The following is a 22801-nucleotide window of genomic DNA, read 5'->3' on the forward strand; positions in this document are numbered from 1 at the left end:
CCTATCCTCCAAAGAAGTTGCAACCCCACCCAGTTTGGTATCATCTGCAAACTTAATAAGGGTACTCTCTATCCCAATATCTACATCATTGATGAAGATATTGAGCAGTACGGGTCCCAAAACAGACCCTTGAGGAACTCCACTTGTTATCCCTTTCCAGCAGGATTTAGAACCGTTAACAACAACTCTCTGACTACGGTTATCCAGCCAATTATGCACCCACCTTATCGTGGCCCTATCGAGTCAGCATCTTGATACTGAATGGGCGACGATAGGTAGGATGGGGTTATGCTGCAAAGTCTTGAAAGTACCGAGGAGTAGCGTATGTTTCATGCCAGTGAAGGGAGGCAAACAAAAGGCAGGGAGGGGGCATGGTCAAGCTGTTGGCTAGGAGAATTATCTTTTCAGCAGCGCTGTAGTTCAGTAGAAATGTATTTGATCTTTTGTTAAATGCCACATTTACTAGGTAAACATCTGCAGGCAGTTTACACCGTATTTATAATCTAAATTCATCATCCGAGCTTTGTGGCTAATACAACAAAAGAGCAGATATTTGTTTCTCCTCCTATTCGGGCAAGACTCTCCTCTGGAGTGTCTGGCAGGCTCCATGTGCTATTTCTAGTCCATATCATAATGTGAAATAGCTCTCTCCGTTACATAGTTTGTATTGTTAACTCTGATATTAAATTTGCAGTTTATTTCAATGCTTGGTTCCCCCCCAACCAACCTCTAATTTGGCCTGTAAATGTGAATTTTTCTTTCAACAGCCTCTATGGCACAGGATGTGGTTGCGTGCACCAACTAGTTCTGGAAATCCACACAGCTTGGATTTAAAGCTTCATAAACCTGCCAGAACTTAGGACTGTAAATGTCATTGTATTTTTATATCTGTGAATTAAGAAAACAAATGTAGCGCACGTAGCTATAATCAAAAGACCTCTGTTCAGTGGAGGTTTTCAATCTAGAAATTTATGTTTTCATAAAGCCACATATTTGTATTCTCTGAAGGATGCTGATGGATAACTTTTCTTTCTTATCTAATTTGCTTTTTGAGTGTATTTGCCACCCAACAGTATATATAGTATTTAATAATGGGTTTGAATTTCTTGGCAATGGCCGAGTGGTTTTCTGTTTGCTTTTTTAATATCTCCACCCAGCTTCCAGAAAATGTAGCTATTTTACTGGTGGCCTCCGAGTGTTACTCTCCTGTTGGAAGATAGTGTGTATTTTGGTCTCTCGTACAACTCAATCAAAGACTAAAACAGACTACTGTGTTTGCTTAATACACAACGTCACTTCTGGAACTGCCCGGTATGGCCACCCTCATCTCAAGGGTGTTGCCTGTCGAGACCATATATCCTGGCACACAGGGCTTCACTATCTGAGTGGCTTCCACAATTATGCCCACCATATTGAAAATGCTGCAATCTGCTCGGTTCTATGCAAATTACATGTAACCCTCACGCTCCTAACAAGTTGTCAGTGCAGCTCTTCTGGACAATGTGCTTTGATCCCAGTTGAAGACTTGTTCTGCTCCTGAACCTAGGAACCTCCCACATCACCCATCTCAATTCTTGCGCTACCAGCCCAGCTGCCCTGGCACTAATGTAACTCACAGTTTGCTTTTGTAACATCCTTGCTTTGCCTCCTGGAACATCCATAACTCTACTGCAATATCTATAACACTGCTGTGTACTGCCCACATTTATGGTTTTCCCATTCAAAAGTTAATTCAGATATTTTGTTTGCAAGTAAAACAATCAGTCCATCTGCATGTGTCATTGCCATATTCTGGAGTCATGCAGCTAGTACATTAATTGTTACTTTTTCTAGTCTGCTAAACCATGAAGGAGCACTTAATACTTTTTTAGTCCATGTATCAAATATTTATAAAGCTGAATTTATAAAAATCCCCATGGATTTTACTGAGTGATGCTTTTCCTGGGTATTAAATAGCTGTTTACTAGCATCAGAATAATTAGATATAACTTCAGAACAGTAATGTTTTTGAATTATTGGTAGACACTAGAGTTAGTGTCTTGATTTAAACTGGACTGCAATTTTTAACTGCACACGAGTCATATAATATATATGCAAAGAGAGCTACTGAAGTAGAGTCCACAGCCATACATTGGTTTGCTTTTCTTCTAGCCTTCTAAATCAGCTTACTTAATACCTCAAAGAATACTTTTATTTCTATAAATAACCCCCTCTCTATTGGCTAACCCAGATAATCCTGCGATCAACCATGTAACAAGAAGTGTCACTTGAGTAGAATATGGAATGATGCCGATCTTATTTCTTGTAGACTGTTGTGTTAATTTGGAAGTTCGTCATTCTGCAGTAGGAGAGGATCTATTAACATTTGTTTTTCATTCCTCTCCTGAGAAGTATTTTGAGAGAGAGAGAGAGAGAGAGAGAGAGAGAGAGAGAGAGTTAGTTAGTGGCCTGCTCTGGGAATGTATTGCTGTACTCTTAGCAAGCAGTATTGTGAACAGGATTAACGTTTTATCAGCCTTATTAGCTTGAGCAGTAAACCACGATAATAGGACTTGATTCAAAGCCCCCTAAAGTAAGTACTCCCATTGATTTCAGTGTGCTTCAGATCAAGCCCATAAATAATAAGCAGAATGGTGGGAAATGTGGGTGTGTCTCTGTTTAGCAGCATTATCCTTCTAAGGAAGTAGAATTTGTGCATAAAAGAGAGTTGGCATTCATGTTGGGTACATCTATGCTTATTTAAGTTGTACACTAACACACTGATTTACAGAATCAGAGAAACATAGGGCTGGAGGGGACCTTGAGAAATCATCAAGTCCGGTCCATTATGATGAGGCAGGATCCAGTAAACATACACCATCCCTGACGGGTGTTTGTCTAATTTGTTCCTAGAAACCTCCAATGAAGGGGATTCTACAACATCCCTTGGAAACTTATTGAAAAGCTTTAACCACCTTTATAGTTAGAAAGTTTTTCCTAATATCCAATGTCAATCTCCCTTGCTGCAGGTTAAACCCATAACTTCTTATTCCTGCCTCCAGTGGTCATAGAGAACAATTCATAGATTCTAAAGCAATAAGGGACCCTTGTGATCAACAAGTCTTACCTCCTCTGTAACACAGGGCCTAGAATTTCCCCCAAAATCCCAGAGCAGGCCTAAATTAGGAACCTTTCTATCTTTAAATTCAACACACACATATTCCTACCACACATCTTTTAGAAAACCATTCACTTTTGATTTAAAAATGGTCAGTGACTGAGAATCCACCACAACCCTTGGTAAATAGTTCAGTAACTACTCTCACTGTTAAAAAGGTGTGCCTTAATTCCAGTCTGAATGTGTCCAGCTTCATTTTTCCAGACTTTGGATCTTGTTAGACCTTCTCTGCTAGGCTGAAGAACCCATTCATAAATATTTGATCCCCACATAGATACTTATTGACTATAATTAAGTCACCCCCTGAACTGCCTCTTTATTAAGCTAAATTGATGGTGCTCCTTGAGCCTATAAAGGAGGTTTTCTAATTATTTACTGATTCTTGTGGCTCTTCTTTGAATCCTCTCTAATTCATCAAGAATTTACCTCCATCTTCTTTATTAGGGTGCTTGACATATTCAAGACTGTAATTGCCCCTCACCCCCAAGTCTTATTTTGTCAAGACTAAACATGCCCAGTGTTTTTTATGTTTCCTCTTAGGTCAGGTTTTCTCAACCTTTTATCGTTTTTTTGCTCTCCTCTGAACTCTCTCCAGTTTCTCCACATCCTTCCTAAAGTGTGGGGTACAGAATTGACACAGTACTCCAGCTGAAGCCTCCCAGTGCTGAATAGAGAGGGACAAAACAATTAGCTCCTATGTCTTATGTACAGCACTCCTTTTAATGCGGTCCAGAATATCAGCCTTCTTTGCATCTGTATCACATTATTCATTTGTATTCAATTTGTGATCCACTATAACCCCTAGATCTTTTTCAGCAGTAACACTACCACGCCAGTTATTCCCCCCTTTGTAGTTGTGCATTTGATTTTTCCTTTCTTAATGAAGTGCTTTCTGCTTGTCTTTGTTGAATTTCATCTTGTTAATTTCATACCTATTCTTTTCTTTGTCAAGGTAATTTTTAATTATAATCCTATCTTCTGAAGTGCTTGCAAGTCCTCTCAGCTTAATGTCATCTACATGTTTTATAAGCCTACTCTTCTCTTCACTATCCAAGTCATCTATGAAAACATTTAATAATACCAGATGCAGGACACCTGGTAGACCCCACGAAATACACCCTTCAGTTTTGATAACTACCGTTTGAATATGGTTTTTTAACCATTTGTGCACCCACCTTATAATAATTTCATCTAGGGATGTCAACATGTACTCAGCTATACAATTAACCAATAACCCTAAGCTTATAAGTTAATCTTGTCAACTACACACATTTCTCTCCCTGCCCCTTTCTTCCTCTGTAACAAAGGCAACAAGGGGGGTGCTGGTGCTTGGGGGAGCCAACTTTAAAGCCAGTTCCCCCCGGCACTGGCTCCACAGTGCCACCTGTCCCCACCCCATGCTGGGCAGGGGAGACTGCTGTGGAGCAGCCTCTGTCCATGGCAGGCCTGAGCTTCCCGCGAACAGAGGCTGCTTCACATCCCACGGAGCAACCTCTGTCCACAGCGAGCTTGGAGCTCAGAGTTCTGTTGTCAGGGGCTGCTGCCAACCCCACGCTACTGCCTTTGTATCAGAGGCAGCAGCATGGGGCAGCAGGTAGCCGTTCTGTGCAGGGAGCTGTTTTTTAAACTGGATCCCCTCACGTTCTGGCTCCTGCCTGGTACCCTGCGCTGCTGCCTCTAATACAGAGGCAGCAGTGCAGGGTGGCAGGGGGCTCCCTGGGAGTGGGCCAGAGTGCACTGGCTGCCGGCCCTGCCCCTAGGGACTATGGAATAGTCGTGTAACCCATAAGAATTCATGTGGTTACACGACTATTCAGCTACCTGATATCGAACCTCCCTAATTTCATCTAGACCAGTGGTTCTTAAACTTTTTGCACTGTGGCCCACCCTGCTCAGTGCAGACCTTTCCATGGACCAGCAGCTACATTTTAAAAATTAAAAAAAAAATGGAGATTGCCTTTCTCTTAGAACTGAAAGGGACCTTGAAAGGTCATTGAGTCCAGTCCCCTGCCTCCACAGGAGGACCAAGTACTATCTCTGACAAATTTTTGCCCCAGATCCCTAAATGGCCTCAACATAAGAACGGCGGTACTGGGTCAGACCAAAGGTCCATCTAGCCCAGTAGCCTGTCTGCCAACAGTGGCCAGCACCAGGTGCCCCAGAGAGGGTGGACTGAAGACAATGATCAAGAGATTTGTCTCCTGCCATCCCTCTCCACCCTCTGACAAACAGAGGCCAAGGACACCATTTTATCTCCTGGCTAATAGCCTTTTATGGACCTAACCTCCATGAATTTATCCAACTTCTCTTTAAATTCTATTATAGTCCTAGCTTTCACAGCCTCCTCTGGCAAGGAGTTCCACAGGTTGACAACATGCTGTGTGAAGAAGAACTTCCTTTTATTAGTTTTAAACTGGCTACCCTGCTATCCTCCACAAGGATTGAACTCACAACCCTGGGTTTAGCAGGCCAATGCTCAAACCACTGAGCTGTCCCTCCCCCCCATGATAGCAAAATGGGTACAAAAGGGGGTGTGTGCTAAGGATGTCAATGTGTAGCTGACTACATGATTAACTGATAAGCCTGGGCTTATTGGTTAATCCTGTCGACTACACACATTCCCCCCTGTCCCTGCTGCCTCTGTATCAGAGGCATCAGGGTGGGGAGCAGGAGCTGGTGCCCTTGGGGAGCTGGCTTTAAGCCTGCTCTCCTCCTACGCCTGTGCTGCTGCCTCTGATAGAGAGGCGGCAACACAGAGGGTGAGGAGGGCAGGTGGGAGCCGATATGTGTGAGGAGCCAGCTTTTAAGCCAGCTCTCTGTGTGTGCTGGCTTTGCGGACCCGCCTGCCCCACTTTGCTGCCTCCTACAGAGGTGGCATGGGAGTCAAGCGGGAGCCGGTGCTCCATGGTAGCAGCCTCTGTGGGGGTATGAGCTCCTTGTAAACAGGGGCTGCTGCCACTCCACGCTGCTGCCTCTGCTGTCTGCATTTCACACATACACAATGGGAAGCGACTCTCTAGGAAGGAGTCCTGCAGAAAGGAATCTAGGGGTCATAGTGGACTACAAGCTAAATACGAGTCAGTGTGACACTGTTGCAAAAAAAGCAAACATGATTCTGGGAGGCATTAACAGGAGTGTTGTGAGCAAGACCGAGAAGTCATTCTTCCGCTCTGCTCTGCCCTGATTAGGCCTCAGCTGGAGTATTGTGTCTAGTTCTGGGCACCACATTTCAAGAAAGAAATAGTAAAATTGGAGAAGGTCCAGAGAAGCGCAATAAAAATGATGAAAGGTCTAGAGAACATGACCTATGAGGGAAGGCTGAAGGAATTGGGCTTAGTTTGGAAAAGAGAAGACTGAGAGGGGACATGATAGCAGTTTTCAAGTACAGGCAATCCCCGGGTTACATCAATCCAACTTACGTCGGATCCCTAGTTACAAATGGGGGGGGCGCAGCTAGTGTGGGGTGCCTCCCCCACTGTCGCCGCCTCTGGCGGCGCGGGGGGCGCTTCCCCCCAGCAGACCAGGGAGACGCGGAGCGGCTTTTCTCGCCACGGAGGACGCGGGTCTGCTGGGGGGAACAAGACACCAGCCAAAAGGGGGCACCCCAGAGTGGAAAAATTAATGTCCTAGGGAACAGCAGGAGCAGCAGGCAGTGAGACCCATTGTGTTACAGTCCCCACCTTGGGAGCAACAGCTCTTTCCCTCTTCAGCACTAGAGCTGCAAGTATCTTGTTAGCGTCACGTGAAATTAACAAGTCCCTTCCAGCCTGGCAGAGGTGAAGCTGAAAAATTACCCAGTGGTGTGGGTGGGCAAGAATGGGGAGGAGCAGGGAAGAGGGGATAATCCCCAACCCCACACCCTGGCTGGAGCAGAGCAGGGTAAGCCCCGAGGGGATGGGTCTGGTTGCTAAGTGGGTGAGTGGACAATGAGGACCCACCTGTGGCTAAACTCCTGTTCCCAACACAGAATTTTTCTTTAAAATTAATCCTGTGAATAAATTCACACACACTCTTCACAGGAAGGGATTTCCATTTTCTGCTCAGCAGAATACAACAACAGCTTTGATTGTATCAATATTTCACTGTGCTCTCCAATGACTATTGATTACACTTAATACCCATTTCACTGAACCATCTGTAGCAAATTCTATTTGGAACAGTAATATGCATTGAATAAACTTTTTTGAGTTATAAAAAACAAAGATTCTGACTATTAAATGAATAACTGGGATCTTTCAGGTACCCCAAAAGGAAGATTTGGATATAGCATGAAACACTGAAACTTATGATCAATTTTTAATTAAAATATCAACCAAAAAGCCTTCATATCAAAGCAGTATGGCTGTGTCTACATTGGCACCCTTTTCCGTAAAAGGGATGTTAATTAGACCAGTCGGAATTGCAAATGCCGCGGGGGATATTTAAATATCCCCCACGGCATTTGCATGAACATGGCTGCCGCTTTTTTCCGGCTCGGGGTTTTGCCGGAGAAAAGTGCCAGTCTAGACGGGATCTTTTGGAAAATAAAGTCTTTTCTGGAAGATCCCTTATTCCTGATTTTAAGTGGAATAAGGGATCTTCCGGAAAAGACTTTATTTTCCGAAAGATCCCATCTAGACTGGCGCTTTTCTCCGGCAAAACCCCGAGCCGGAAAAAAGCAGCAGCCATGTTCATGCAAATGCCGCGGGGGATATTTAAATATCCCCCGCGGCATTTGCAATTCCGACTGGTCTCATTAGCATCCCTTTTACGGAAAAGGGTGCCAATGTAGACACAGCCTATGTGTTTTTCTTAGAATAAGGAAGTTGTATGAGAATTAGGGTCTTTTCCACCTAACTCCAGCTCTCCGTCCCCCCCCAAAATATGTACCAGTTCCGACTTACATACAAATTCAACTTAAGAACAAAACTACAGTCCCTATCTTGTACGTAACCCGGGGACTGCCTGTATCTAAAAGGGTGTCACAAGGAGGAGGGGGGAAAATTGTTCTTCTTGCCCTTTGAGGATAGGTTAAGAAGCAAAGGGCTTATATTGCAGCAAGGGAGGTTTAGATTGGACATTAGGAAAAACTTCCTAACTGTCAGGGTGGTTTAACACTAAGTTGCTTAGGGAGGTTGTGGAATCTCCATCACTGGAGATATTGAAAAGCAGGTTAGACAGGGATGATCTAGATGGTGCTTGGTCCTGTCATGAGGGCGGGGGACTGGACTTGATGATCTCTCCAGTTCTAGTGTTCTATGATTCTATGATCCCCGAGAATGGGGCCGGGAGCGCACTGGCTGCTGGACCCATCTCCGGGGACTATCGAATAGTTGTGTAACTGCTAAAATTTGATGCAGTAACATGACTATTCAGTTACACGCTATCTAACATCCCTAATGGGTGCTGCATTTGGCCAGAAGCAGGGTGGGGGACTGGCCAGGTTGGGTAGAGGAGCAGGCGTGGGGGTGTCTGTGGGTGATTGGGTGCAGCAGTGGGCTGAGGGTTGGGAGGTCTGGATGGGAAGTGGGGTGCAGGAGTCAGGTGGAAGTGGAGGGTCTAAAAAAGGGAGGGTGCAGGAGTGGGGTGGGGGTTCAGGGTCTGGCTGAGAGAGGAGTATGTGAAGGAATTTAGGGTGCAGGGTCTGGGCATGGGTATTCTTTGCAGGGCACCGTAGACCAACTGAGGAAAAACATTTCATGCACTGACCACAGAACCATTTGCCTGATTATGTTGTTTAAGCAACACATTGTTTCTGTACCAGTTGCTGTGCTTGCAGCTATGCAACATGGTTTGTCTCAAAGTCACATGCACCCACCTTATGGCATAGTGCCATTTGAGGTACTCAGTCACCAACTGCTCAAAGATGAAGTCAGAAATATCGGTCCTGGGCAGATTTTGTTTTAGAATATCTTTGAAGCATTTCATCCACCCTCCGTTCTTACTGTTGCTGGAGCTTAATTCATATTCTAGAAGTGTTTTTGATAGCTGGGTCTCAGGTGTATGAGCTACATCTTCAGTCCATCTAAGCTGGACCCAAATCAAATGAGCCTCAGTACTGACTGAACAGTTTTTGCCAGGACTTCCATGTTGGACACTCAGGCCTGCTATTTGATGCCCAACAGTCATCGGAGGTGTGTCAGATGGTAACTGTCAAGTTTTTTAATGTGCCATTGATAACATGTCCATGTTTCACACCCATAAAGCAATGTCATAGGACAACAGCACTATATGCTTTGATTTTTGAATGCAGACAGATTCTGTGCACCTTTGCAGTGGTGGCTTTCTTAATTTGCACATCCACTTCGTGATGGATTGTGGCTTCATTGTTTAACGCAGTGGTCACCAACCAGTAGATCGTGATCTACCGGTAGATCTTGGAGTCTTTGACAGGTGATCTTGACTGGTTTGGCCAAGATGCAATCAAGTGCCAGCTCTTCATCTGCCCCTCCCCACAGGGCCAAGGCAGGAGTGAGCCTCCTTAGCCCGACTGCACCACCACCCAGGAGCCACCTGAGGTAAAGAGGGCCCAGCTGGAGCCCACATCCTGAAACCCTACCCCAATCATAAACCCTCTCCTACACTCCATGCCCCTACCCTAGATCCGAGCACCTCTGCATCTAAATGCCCTCCCAGAACCCCCTCCGAAACCTCAACTGCTTGCAGCTCAGAATCCCTCTCACACCAAATCCAAGGCCAGAGCCTGCACCCCAACCCTGTGCCCCAGCCTAGTGAAAGGGAGGATGGAGTGAGCAGGGGCGGGGTCTCTGAGAAAGGGCACAAAGGAGGCAGGGCAAGGGTATTTGGGTTTCAGATAGATCTTGGATTGCACTTACATTTAAAAAGGGATCTCAAGCATAAAAAGGTTGGAGACCCCTGGTTTAACGTGTTGCCAAGACAAGTGAACCATTTAGTGGCTTGGAACGTGGTACTTCGTAAGCTTATTGATGGATCTTGGTAAGATAACTGTGGAGCTGTGTGGTACATAATGTCCATTTTTTCCAGCTGATGCAAAGGCCAAAATTATGAGCTACTCCCACAAAGTAGTTTGTAGGCTCTTCTAGTGCTCCTTCTGCGTGTTCCAACAAGGCACAGTCATTGTGGTTCTTGGATCACCGCTTTGGTCACCTTCATAGATAAGAGATATTAAAGAGCTTGCCAGTGCATCAAGACGCCATTTGAAGAGCCATGAAGGGCTTCCTCCAGCATCACCGTGAAAAATAGACCAAAAAGCCCAGAAGTGAGGACGCCTCCTTGCTCCCCCCCATTCATGAATGGAAATGAGTGTGTTAGAACGCTAGTAACACAGTCGTGTTTTTCAGCAAGGCTCCACTGTTCATCTGCTTTGCAGTCAACTCACATCCTTTACATTTGGAGATTGTTGTTTTTGACTGTGTTGCAAGCTACTTTCTATCTGGTCTTTTTTGACTGAAAGAACGGGTCAACTAAGAGCATGTCATGTACTTGGCATCACAAAGATTCCATATTTCAGCATCATCATCCTGTCAGTCCACGGGATAGCATTTCATTTAAATGTTGCAGGCCCACTACAGCATTACGGATTCTATAACCTCTCAGCAGATAAGTCATCACTAATTGTTTGAAGAGTTACCTGTGTGGAGAACAGTTTAGCAGTTGACAGATCTTTCAGCCAAGCAACATTTAGATACTTAGTTTACTAGTTTTTGCATGTTTTTGGCCAGGGCAAACTTTGACCAAGACAGTGGTAGGTCCAGCAATCCGCTCTGGCTAATACTCGAGTTACCTGCACATCTCATAGGTCCCGCTGTCAGACGAACACGTCAGTGACAGGAGGTATTGTTTTGTATTTGTTGTACGCCAGTAGCTCTGTCATAGAAGAAAAGGAGGTTGATTTATTCTTGAGAAATCTGATTATGCCTTATAACCCTACCATCCTCTCTAGATGCTTTCAAATTAATTGTTTAATAATTTGTTCCAGTATTTATTAGAGATGTGAATGTTTAACCAGTTGGTGGGGGCTGAAGCAGCTCTCTACTCTCTGCCATAGGCAGGGACTGCTCCAGCCCTGTGGGGGGCCTGCCATGGACAGGGGCTGTTCTGATCATCTGGAGCAGACTCTGTCCCCACTGTATCTGGGCGCGCCACAACCAGGGGCTGCTGCTGGGGTGAAGTGGCCATGCCCATTCCCTCACCCTTACATTGGTTAAGCGGTTAAACATATTGCTTAACCAGTTAACCAATTAAAGGGGTTTTTACCTCCCTAGTACCTATCCAGGTATTGAACTTAGGCTAACCTATAATTCCCTGTGTCCTCTTTCTTCCCCTGTAAAAGATGCATCGCCACCCAACATGCTGCCTAGTGGTCATGCGGGTAAGGTATCGGCATGTCCCCTGCAAACTTAACCATTGCTCTCCAATGTGGAGTTAGTAAAGCCCATCGTATGCCCTTTTCAAAGATAAGTCCTATGTTTGCCCTTTAGTCTTCTGGGATCCCACCTGTTCTCTCTGAGTTCTAGAAGATAATTTCTAACAGTTCCAAGATGGCTTCAGCTAATTCCTTAAGGGTCCTAGATTGAATTTCATCAGGTCCTGCCAACTTGAATACATTTAATTATCTAAATATTCTTTAACCTTTTCTTTCTCTATTTTGGCTTCTATTCCTTCCTCTTGTTCTTAATATTAATTGTGTTGAGCATCTGGTCACCACCATCTTTGTTAGTAGAAAAATCAGCATTAACTACCACAGCCTTCTAGATGTTGTCAGTTATTAGCACTCTCTCTCTGCTAAGTAGAGGACCTGGACTTTTCTTTCATCTTTATTTTGCTCCTGATGTGTTTAAGAAAACCTTCTTATTGCCGGTTGTGTCTCCGATTGCCGTGCTAGGTATAACTCATTTTGTGCCTTAGCCTTTGTTTCATTATTGTAAATTCTAGTGTGGACAATACACGTTTGTTACTAGTGATGTGATTAAACATGTATTTTTTAAGTTATCAGCATGTGGATGAATAAATCTGAAAGTGTGAGTACTTGGCTCACCCTTTGCCATGGGTCATAAGAACATAAGAACGGCCGTACTGGGTCAGACCAAAGGTCCATCTAGCCCAGTATCCTGTCTACCGACAGTGGCCAGCACCAGGTGCCCCAGAGAGGGTGGACCGAAGACAATGATCAAGCGATTTGTCTCCTGCCATCCCTCTCCAGCCTCTGACAAACAGAGGCCAAGGACACCATTTTATCCCCTGGCTAATAGCCTTTTATGGACCTAACCTCCATGAATTTATCCAGCTTCTCTTTAAACTCTATTATAGTCCTAGCCTTCACAGCCTCCTCTGGCAAGGAGTTCCACAGGTTGACAACACGCTGTGTGAAGAAGAACTTCCTTTTATTAGTTTTAAACCTGCTACCCATTAATTTCATTTGGTGTCCTCTAGTTCTTCTATTATGGGAACTAATAAATAACTTTTCTTTATCAGCCCTCTCCACACCACTCATGATTTTATAGACCTCTATCATATCCCCCCTCAGTCTCCTCTTTTCTAAACTGAAAAGTCCCAGTCGCTTTAACCTTTCCTCATATGGGACCCAAACCCCTAATCATTTTAGTTGCCCTTTTCTGAACCCTTTCCAAGGCCAAAATATCTTTTTTGAGGTGAGGAGACCACATCTGTACACAGTATTCAAGATGTGGGCGTACCATAGTTTTATACAGGGGCAGTAAGATATTCTGGGTCTTATTTTCTATCCCTTTCCTAATAATTCATAGCATCCTATTTGCCTTTTTGACCGCCGCTGCACACTGCGTGGAAGTTTTCAGAGAACTGTCCACGATAACTCCAAGATCTCTTTCTTGATTTGTCGTAGCCAAATTAGCCCCCATCATACTGTACGTATAGTTGAGCTTATTTTTCCCGATGTGCATTACTTTACACTTATCCACATTAAATTTCATTTGCCATTTTGTTGCCCAATCACTCAGTCTGGTGAGATCTTCTTGGAGTCCCTCACAGTCTGCTTCTGTCTTGACTATCCTAAACAGTTTGGTATCATCTGCAAACTTTACTACCTCACTGCTTACCCCTTTCTCCAGATCATTTATGAATAAGTTGAAAAGGATTGGTCCCAGGACTGACCCTTGGGGTACACCACTAGTTACCCCTCTCTAATCTGAAAATTTACCATTTATTTCTACCCTTTGTTTCCTGTCTTTTAACCAGTTCTCAATCCAAGAAAGGACCTTCCCTCTTATCCCATGGCCATGTAATTTACACAAGAGCCTTTGGTGAGGGACCTTGTCAAAGGCTTTCTGAAAATCTAAGTATACTATATCTACTGGATCCCCCTTGTCCGCATGTTTGTTAACCCCTTCAAAGAACTCTAATAGATTAGTAAGACAGGATTTCCCTTTACAGAAACCATGTTGACTTTTGTCCAACAAATTACGTTCTTCTACATGCTTCACAATTTTATTCTTTACTATTGTTTCGACTAATTTGCCCGGTACTGATGCCCGGGTCATCTTTAGGGTTGCCAGATGGTTTAATCAAAAATACCAAATACCCCTCCCCCCCAGAAAAAAACCCACCAGGGAAAAAATTTGGGGGGGGGGACCAAAGTTTAGCAAAAATAAATAAATAAAAAAAGCATTAAAACAGCATAGCCCCTTTCAGAGTGCCTGCCGAGTCAGAATAGAGATAGGAACAGGGGAGAGGTTGAGCACTAAGACCCAGAGGAGGCATTGCTTCCCCTTGGTCTTTAGGCTTTTTGCTGGTGGCCATTTTGTTTTCTTGATCAAGCCAGAATGCAGCTTCCCTGCGGAACCAGGTAAGCAGGAGGGCTGGGGGTGTTGCGAGGGAGGGGAGGAGAGGAAGCCGGGGGCTGGGCCCAAGTATATTGTAGTGTTGCCAGGTGCCCGGTATTTTTGCCTCATGGCCAGGAAAAAAAAATCAGAAAATACGGGACATTTTAGGTGTCTGATATTTTTTTAATTTTACCCGACAGGAGGCAAAACTACTGGACTGTCTGGGTCAATACCGGACACCTGGCAACCCTAGTCATCTTACATTGTAAATTCTTTGGGGGTTAGAGTGTGTCTATCTTTATGTTTGCGCAGCACCAAGTAAAAAGAAGTCCTATCAGAATCTTAATGCTACAATCTAATATAGATAGATATATTTTAGAGAGTTTGTGCGTGTGTGTGTGTCCATTTGTTCAAGAATGCCTCCTAAACGATAAGATCTAGGGCCACTCCCTCTTGTCCTGACTTAAAGCAAGGCCAAGGTTTGGCTGTGCCCGGAAAACAGGAAGTGCCTGGAATCGGATTGTTTTCCACTACACAGAACGGGAGGGGTCTGAGAGCAGGGACAGTTATGCTCTGCAGTGACCACTGGATTCAGCAAATTTGGGGGATGGTTAGAATACAGAATGACCAGAGTGGGCGGCTGCACCAGGAAAACGTGGCTAGTTGAGGCTAGGGATGTAAGGATAGGCTTATTGGGAAGTTGAGTCAACTAGTCGCTTCCCCCCGCCCCCTTGCTGACACTGTGTTAAAAGCCGGTTCCCCCCAGCACCTTCTCTGCAGGGGGCAAGGGAGGTAGAGGCGCAGCGGGAAATGGGGCGAGTGGGGACTGAAGCAATGCTCATGCCGGTCTGACTGCTGTGCCTCTGCCTTGTAAATGTAGCAAGAGCCTGTTACATTTAAGAGGCAGCGCAGCGGGGAACCCCAGGTGAGTGGGGGACTCAAAGGCATTTCAAAGACCAAGGCAGTGCAGTGGGAACCCGGGGTGAGCAGTCCCTGCTCGCCTGGACTTCCCCACTGTGCCACCTCTGCCTTTGACATGAGTCCCCCACTCATCTGGGGTTCCTCCTGCGGCCTGCAGGCTGTCTGGGGGAGGAGGGAAGACACAGGTCAGGCTCCAGGGGTTCCCCCCCTCCAGTGGCCCTCCCTTGCCCAGTTTGGTGGCTGGCAAGATGGTGGAGCTCCAGCTCTGCTAGATACTCTCTTGATGCTTTATCTGCCCCCCATGGCCACTCTCAGTATCACATCCCTCCTCTCTGTGCCCCCCCCTTTTCATGTTCCTCCTCTCTGTCCCCTCACTTTTCATTTTATGGGAAACAGTCCCATTCCCAGCACGTCCCATTTTCCAGGCACAACCAAAACCAAGGTCAGGGTTAAGTCAGGGTAAGAGGAAGCTGCATGCTACATTTGGTGGTCCTAGCTCGTACAGTTTAGGAAGACAAATAGACCCACAGACACACTCTAAACTAGATAGACAGATAACACAGTCTTCGGGTAGTATAAATTTCCAGTTTTATTAACTGACAATTTAGGATCGGCACAGGCTCAAAAAGGTAGCATTTAAGGGTGAGATTTCAATCTTATTTGCCTTTCCAGACTGTTGCTCAGCCTTAGCATTATGCTGTCACTTCTTAAAAGCACAGAATTGGGATTGACATTTGTTAACTTTCCACTTGGATCCAAAAACACTTTAAAATAATTACTCCTCAAACTCCCCCTGCACAAGGGATGGTATATGTTCATTTATTACTTGTCAGATAATTTAGCTGACTGATGTTCAATTAATGCCCATAGTCAAGGTGGGCAGAGGTACTGTCATATATATTGGTTTTCTAGTGTTATCAGAAGCTTAGTTGGGATGATGTGTAGTGAGATCTTCCTTTGGAGCTTATTAATAACACTACTCTGCCCTGCATGAGGGTGGAAGTGCTCAGCCAAGGTGTTTTAAGAGGTTGAAGTTCAGTACTGTACACCAATACACCTACACTGGTACAGGAGTGCTATATTAAAAGGCTGCTTGCTAAAGAAAAGTGCTGATAGCTAATTTCACCGGATCCTAAAGTCTTCTCTCGACAGAATAGGATGGTAGTACAGAGACAATAGCAGGGCAAGTTTCTCATTGCCCTTAGCCAATATGTTTCAACTAGGTTTGGAACCCCTTCTCCCCCCAATAGTTAACCAATTAAACGATCTGCTCAACTGGTTAACTGCCAGCTCCAGGAGGCAGGGTTGCTCTTCTCCCAGCCCTGCTGTGGCCATGGGCGGCAGTGACTGCTCTGGCCCTGGGCAGCCCACCACAGCTAGGGTCCTGCTGGCCAGTTAGCCAATAAGCATACCAAGGCTCAACCCTGACATAGTGGGAGCCACCTTCAGGAACAGTCTCTGTGGCCTATCGTGTCCTTTTCCTCCACAAAAGTATTGAGAACTGGGACCTTTTCCCATCGATCAAGCATTTTACAACCTCACTAATTCATCCTCCTAGCACCACCGTGAGCTTGGCAAGTATCATTACGTCCCTCTTGAAAAGTAAGGTTCAATGATATGCCTGGAGGGCATCTGGGTCTGAGCAGGGATTTGGACTGTGAGTTCCTGGCTCCAGGCCCCTATAAGCCTGAGCACAGAGCACACATGGCTGCCAATCGGTGCCTCTTTCGGTTTGTTTGTTTTTTATGGGCACATCTGACTAGTTGAGACTGGACTGAAAACCAGATGACCCAAAAGGGATGAAGAGACATTTCCTCCAGATACTTCCCGGAGGGGGAGTTGCTGATTATATGATAGCAACGAGGATTCCCCAGGGGCTCCTTGGTGATAGGTCCCATACAAACTTGCTTCACTGCTTCTGTATTGTCTTGCTGTGCATGGGGTTGCCAGATGGTTTCAACAAAAATACCAGACACATGTGACATGACATCACAATTGACATTACATCTTATTTAGAAAACACCGGACATTTCTATTTTCTCAATTTGTTTCCCGGACAGAAAGCTCAAATACTTTGAAAGTTCAAAACCGGACACCTGGCAACCCTAGCTGTGCTTGTTTGACTCAGAGATTCAAAAGAGGGTAATTAGTGTTCCTCAGTTATATGCCAGCACTCTGAATGCTGTTCCGCTGACTGCTATGCATAGCAGTAGAGGTGTCTGAGCAGAGGCACCAGCAAAGGCTTGTGTTATGTACATGTAGAATAAAAGACTGGGACTTTTCAGCTTAGAAAAGAGGAGACTAAGGGGGAATATGATTGAGGTCTATAAAATCATGACTAGTGTGGAAAAAGTGAATAGAGAAAAGTTATTTACTTATTCCCACAATATAAGAACTAGGGGTCACCAAATGAAATTAATGGGCTACAGGTTTAAAAAACCAAAAGGAAGTTTTTTCTTCACTCAGCGCACAGTCAACCAGTGGAACTCCTTGCCAGAGGATGTGGTGAAGTCCAGGACTTTAACAGAGTTAAAAAAAGAGCTAGGTAGATTTATGGAGGTTAGGTCTATCAATGGCTATTAGCCAGGATGGGTAGGAATAGTGTCCCTAGCCTCTGTTTGTCTGGAGGTGGGTAACAGGGGAGGGATCACATGAAGATTACCTGTGGTGATCCCTCCCTCTGGAGCATCTGGTGCTGGCCACTGTTTGCAGACAGGATACTAGGCTAGATGGATCTTTGGTCTGACCCAGTATGGCTGTGCTTATGTATGTGCACAGCTACTTTTTAGTGATTTGCATTGCAAAGAAGTCAATGTGCCGATTTCATTTCCTAATCCTGAAGGATAGTGTTAGCTTGGGGGGGGGGGGGGGGGGGGGCTGAGGTCTGTTTTGCTTCCCTCGGCCATGAGGTACTGAAATCTGAGATACCTTTGTTAGCCGCTACAGCCTCAGAAACCTGAACTGCACATTTCATTTGCCCAGCATGTTTTAGAGGACAGGTAAATGGGGTGTTGGCTAATCAGGGGTGTTCCTGGCTAAGAGAGCCATGAAGAGCTCAAAGCAACCTAGAAAGAGGGAGATTGGGATTAATGGGGCTTTGTTGGTGGTAAAGACCATACAGATCACCTGGTGGCTTGGCTGCAGCTCGTTAATGTACCTCATCCTTGGGACATGCACCCTGACATGGTGAATACTAAATGGGCTACAGGATTTGAGTGGTGTTCTTTGAATGCCCCCACCTCCTCAGCAGACATGCTGAGAGATATCAGTGTGCTCCTAGACTGAAGGTGATGCTGCATGCAGGGATGGGCCACAGAGAGAACACGGAAGAATGAAATAAATGGGATAAGTCCTCAGACCCTGTCCGCACTGGTGGTGGGATCTGCTGCCACGTACCGTGAAGCAGAGGGAGGAGGCCAGTTTCAGCATGGGGAATAACCTCTCGGATTTCTGGCTGCCGCAGGGTTTACTGTCAATTCTGCGTAAACTGAAGAGTGCCCCAGACCAGGAGGTGAGAATCCTCCTCCTGGGACTGGATAATGCGGGCAAGACCACACTCCTGAAACAGCTAGCATCTGAAGACATCAGCCACATCACACCGACACAGGTAAGGCAGCTCTTCGTGGGCCTGCAGGCTGCTGTGTGTTCTGTTTCCATCCAGCACGCCATCCTAGCCCCTAGTTCAGATACAAGCGCTGCCTATGAAGGCTGCACACAGAACTGAATTAGAAGGGATGAACTCTGTATATGGGTGTGTTTTTGGCTGCACAAAGCAATCCAGCCCCCAGTCAGTATGTAGCTGGAGAATGTACGTTTTGCATCCTTTGAGCCACACTCTGACCTCAGGCATGTTGCTGTGTATCTGGACTAACTCCAGGCTGTTCAGTGGAATCACTTGGATTTTACCTGGGTAACAGAAGTCAGGTTTTGATCTCGTTTGTTTGAACAAACAGGGAGCAACTGTGGAGAGAGAGAAATGTACGAGTGCTGCACTATGCACCTCCTTTCTCTCAGGGCATTCCCCAAATCCCACAGCTCGCAGCATCCCTAGTTGTTGCCTCTTACTCCCTCGCTTCAAGGCTCCCTATTGGGACAGTTGTGTCCCTTCAGACCAAAAAGCCATGAGCACCATGCCTGACTTGACCAGAGGAGGCTGCTAGAGAGCTGCACGAGGTGTTCTTCTCTCCCCCTCCCCGAGGAGCCGAGTGCCCTGCCTTGCAGCATTCCCAGCCCCTGACACCCCAGAGCAAAAGCCCACGCTCAGATTCCAAGCTCTGATCCCCTGAGTCCTGTGGCAGCACGTTGCCAGGCCACACCACATCCTGTTTTTCCAGTTGAACACCCTTTCAGGGGGAGCTTTGCTGCATGAAACGGCCCCTTCAGACATGCAGCTGTTGCTCTTTTCAGCTGAGTGCTAGTCGCCGCGTTGTGTCGGAGGAAGCAGAGTCCTCTGGCTTGGAGTTAAATTGTTCTGTGTGCTCAGCTTCCACAAGCTCAAGCCTGCTTCTCACTGTGCCCTCTGTTTTCTCCTTATCAGATCTCTCTCTCACCTCTAGCTGTAGCCACCCTTCTGAGCACTCCAGAGGCATTACCAGCGTATGTCTATGTCACGGTGACAGTGTCAGCTCTTGATCCAGGAACATATGCAAGCTTGACATGCATGAGGCTGCTGTTCTCTTTCCTCTTCACCTCTCTCATAGCCGATCTATCTGAACAGTCTTCCTCTGCTTTTCAGCAGTGGGAGACAGACGCTGCTAATGGTGCACGCTCCAGAATACGATCCCGAGCTTTAGGTTAACTCAGTCTGTGGTTTTCCTTGTCCTCGTTACAGGGCTTTAACATTAAAAGTGTACAGTCTCAAGGCTTTAAGCTGAACGTGTGGGACATTGGTGGACAGAGGAAAATCAGGCCGTACTGGAGGAACTACTTTGAAAACACTGATGTTCTTGTAAGTATCGGCCAAGGCTGAATGCTTGCGAATGCAATGGCTTTCCAAGTTCTCAGGCAGAAAGATCGGCAGTGCTAAATGCCCGAATCCTCAGTAACACCATTGTTGGTATAACATTCATTATTCCAAACCCACTGGCAAGACTGATGGCTTAGTTTTGTCCTAACCCTGGGGGAAAAAACCAGTGGAATTGGCAGAAATTATTCAGATTTATTTTTTACTTTCCCAACACATTATGCTACACATGTTCAGTTACAAGTCCCTCTGGTGTTAATGGCATAATGTTTATTAATAACATATACATGGCACATCTGTAGCAACGTCTATTAGAGACTAATAAGGCATTTTACAGGGACTAATTAATGAGGCCTCAAATTGTGAGGGAGGGCAGCATTATCCTTATTTTACAGATGGGGAAAACCCAGGCACAGGAGAAGTTAAATGACTTGCCCAAGGTGAGTCAGGGAATTCTGTGGAAGCGAAGCAGGAAGAGTTTGGAACGTTAATGAGAAGACTGTCCTTCCCTACCTGTGTCAAGATAAGGGCCTTTAGAGTTGCAGGCTGGGACACGTTTAATGCTAGAGCGCTGTACAGAATATATACAAAATACAGCCACTTCTGAGTGGAGGGTGGCGACCAGTTGGCACACACAACCCTGCACAACAGGGGAGGAGGGGGGGAATATTGGCCAGACATATTGGGGCAAATCTTTCACTTTTCCCAAGAGTTCCACAGGATCTGTCTGAACAGATCATCAGGGGCCGTTGATCTTGAGATAACATCTAAAAAACACAGCCCAGCTGTAGGGCACACAGAAGGGTTCAGAGCTGAATTGACCCAGCCAGTAACAGAAGCTGTGGGGCCAGTGAGTTTAGGAAATCCAAACCCAGTGCTTCGGTCTCTGAGCCTCTGTTGGCATTGCACAGTTATTTCAGGTGTCGCACCTGGGTTAGTCTCTCCTGGGGGTGAGCATCCCCCCTGCTGAGCGCTCATTGTTTCTGCATTCAGCTGGAGAGGCCTGAGAGGGTGTCCCTCGGTTGTGTGCTGTATCAGTTGCCAGATAACTTGTCTGTCAGTCCTTGGGGGTGGGAAGGCAGTGGAGAACTGTCAGCACGCCAGTGACTAGCTCCAGCCTCACTTGCCAAGTAGGTGAGTTCTACCCCTAGTTAAATCAGAGTCCAAGCTCTAATTCACCCCCCTCTGCCAGGGCAACTCATCTCAACAGGAAGTCGCTGCCACCATCATGGTTTTACAGATGGGGAAACTGACTGTGACCTGCCTGTGAACACTCCCACGTCGTACATTACTTAGGCTGAAAGTTTTGGGGGGCTCTCGTCTAGATATGGGTTTGGCACAGGAGGGTCCTGGTTGGTGACAGCAGCTCCTAAGAGTGATTCTACCGCAATGTAAAATAATAATTCAAAGTCAAGACGAGAGCCAGGAGTGGGCTGCTAATCGCCTGTGGCGTGCCCTGCTCTAGGCGCTACACACACTGCCACTGCACAATGAAATACACAACACTGACACTAACCAGTCAGACTCCACAGCAGCACTGTAACAAGGGCAGACTTCAGGCCTAGTGAGGGGGCCAACGTTGACATAAAAAGGCAGCTCGGAGTAGAGAGACTAACTGCTGAAAGCATGGGAGGATGAGCTGAGGCGACTGTGCAGGGAAGGAAGTCGTTCCATTTTAGGCTAGCCATCACCAGAGCCTTGCTCGTTTGCCTGCCCCAAGCACGAGGGCAAGACCTCACAAGGAGGGAACTGTGAGAGAAACCTGCCAGCACAAGGCTGAACGGGGGGGAGGTCCCTTCTCCATTACGGGCACTCAAAACCAGCAGGGCCAAGTTAGTCAGCGAGCCCCTATAAGGGCAGTCAAGGCACAAGACAGGGCGGACATAAAATGATCACGACTGCTCAGTCAGGGATTCTCTGTGAAGCTGGGTGTACAGAGACAAGCACTCTGCAAGCAGGCAAAAGTCAGCACCACAACGCAGCAGCCAGAGAGCTTTTGACTGCTACAGCAGACACTCAGTCTGCGCATAGTGAAGATAGCTACAGAGTCTCCAGGGGCGTATTGCCGTCCCCAGTCTTCCCTTGCCGAGCTTGTAACTGCAAATAAACAACCTTGTAGTTGCATTTACTACAAGGGAGGGGAGAGGGGAAAAGAGAAGAATTTTAACCCTGAAGGAGCAGAAAGAACCCCCCCCCCCCAGCCTACTCAATACAACAGGGAAACTGCTTTGTAGTAGGGGGAAGGACCAGTTTTAACACTGCTGGGTGTGACAGTGGGAGTCCTACAGCAGGTGGTAGCAGCCACTTCCTGACCCATTTGCATGGAAGTTGCAGCCCACTTACACCAGGCATGATATTGGTCCGTGGCCTTTAGAAAGCATCTGAAATGCAGGTGAGGGTCTTTCTCCCTCCGCCCATGCTGGCATCGTATTGGCAGAGACCATTCAAACTGGAGTCGGGCCACAGAGCCCCTGCTACCGCTCCAGTAACCAGCTCAGATGGGCAGTGCCGGGACTGGAGCCAAGTTAAGGTGCTATCCCAGGACTCCTGCCTCTGCTCCATTCAGAACTGCGTTGCACCAAGGGAGAGGACCCTCCAGAGCTGTTTGAAAGCCATGAAGTGATTGCACATTCAAATCAGCACAGGTGTGTTTGAATGGGAGCTACTCCAGCTCTACACACCTGTGATATTTGGACGCTTAACCCAGTCAAAGAAGGTGCATCTATTTGGATGATTGCGTATTCAGAGACGCACCTGCAGCGACGTCACATGTGGCTTTCTGCTTTGGAAGCAGGCACTCTGCACAGAGCTTGTTGGTGTTGTGCTGGGCAGTGGGGCACTGCCCGCAGTCCTGTCACCGCACACTAATCTAATTGGAGCTCACAAGTCAAGTGCTGGCAGGGGACCCCCAGAGAAAACCCAGGTGGTGCAGGATAAAGGATTGGTGAGGGGTAGGGAGCACCGAGCTAATGCCCTAGCACAGGGCCAGGCACTCTGGTG

The 22801-nt window shown here is 46.4% G+C and overlaps 2 protein-coding genes across 2 annotated transcripts in view; one reads left to right on the plus strand and one right to left on the minus strand.

Moving 5' to 3' along the window:
• The window catches only part of SFXN2 (sideroflexin 2), a 102739-nt gene that overhangs the window by 32190 nt on the left and 47748 nt on the right, over positions 1 to 22801 (minus strand). The window lies entirely within an intron of this gene.
• ARL3 (ARF like GTPase 3) overlaps positions 1 to 22801 on the plus strand; it is a 45270-nt gene that overhangs the window by 3445 nt on the left and 19024 nt on the right. The window contains exons 2-3 of the mRNA XM_075935572.1: positions 18302 to 18445; positions 19670 to 19786. Of these exons, the coding sequence (XP_075791687.1) occupies positions 18302 to 18445; positions 19670 to 19786 (261 nt within the window). The remainder of the gene's footprint in view (positions 1 to 18301; positions 18446 to 19669; positions 19787 to 22801) is intronic.

This window comes from Pelodiscus sinensis, chromosome 8 (genome assembly GCF_049634645.1).
Source record: "Pelodiscus sinensis isolate JC-2024 chromosome 8, ASM4963464v1, whole genome shotgun sequence".
In the NCBI taxonomy this organism is placed as follows: Eukaryota; Metazoa; Chordata; order Testudines; family Trionychidae; genus Pelodiscus; species Pelodiscus sinensis.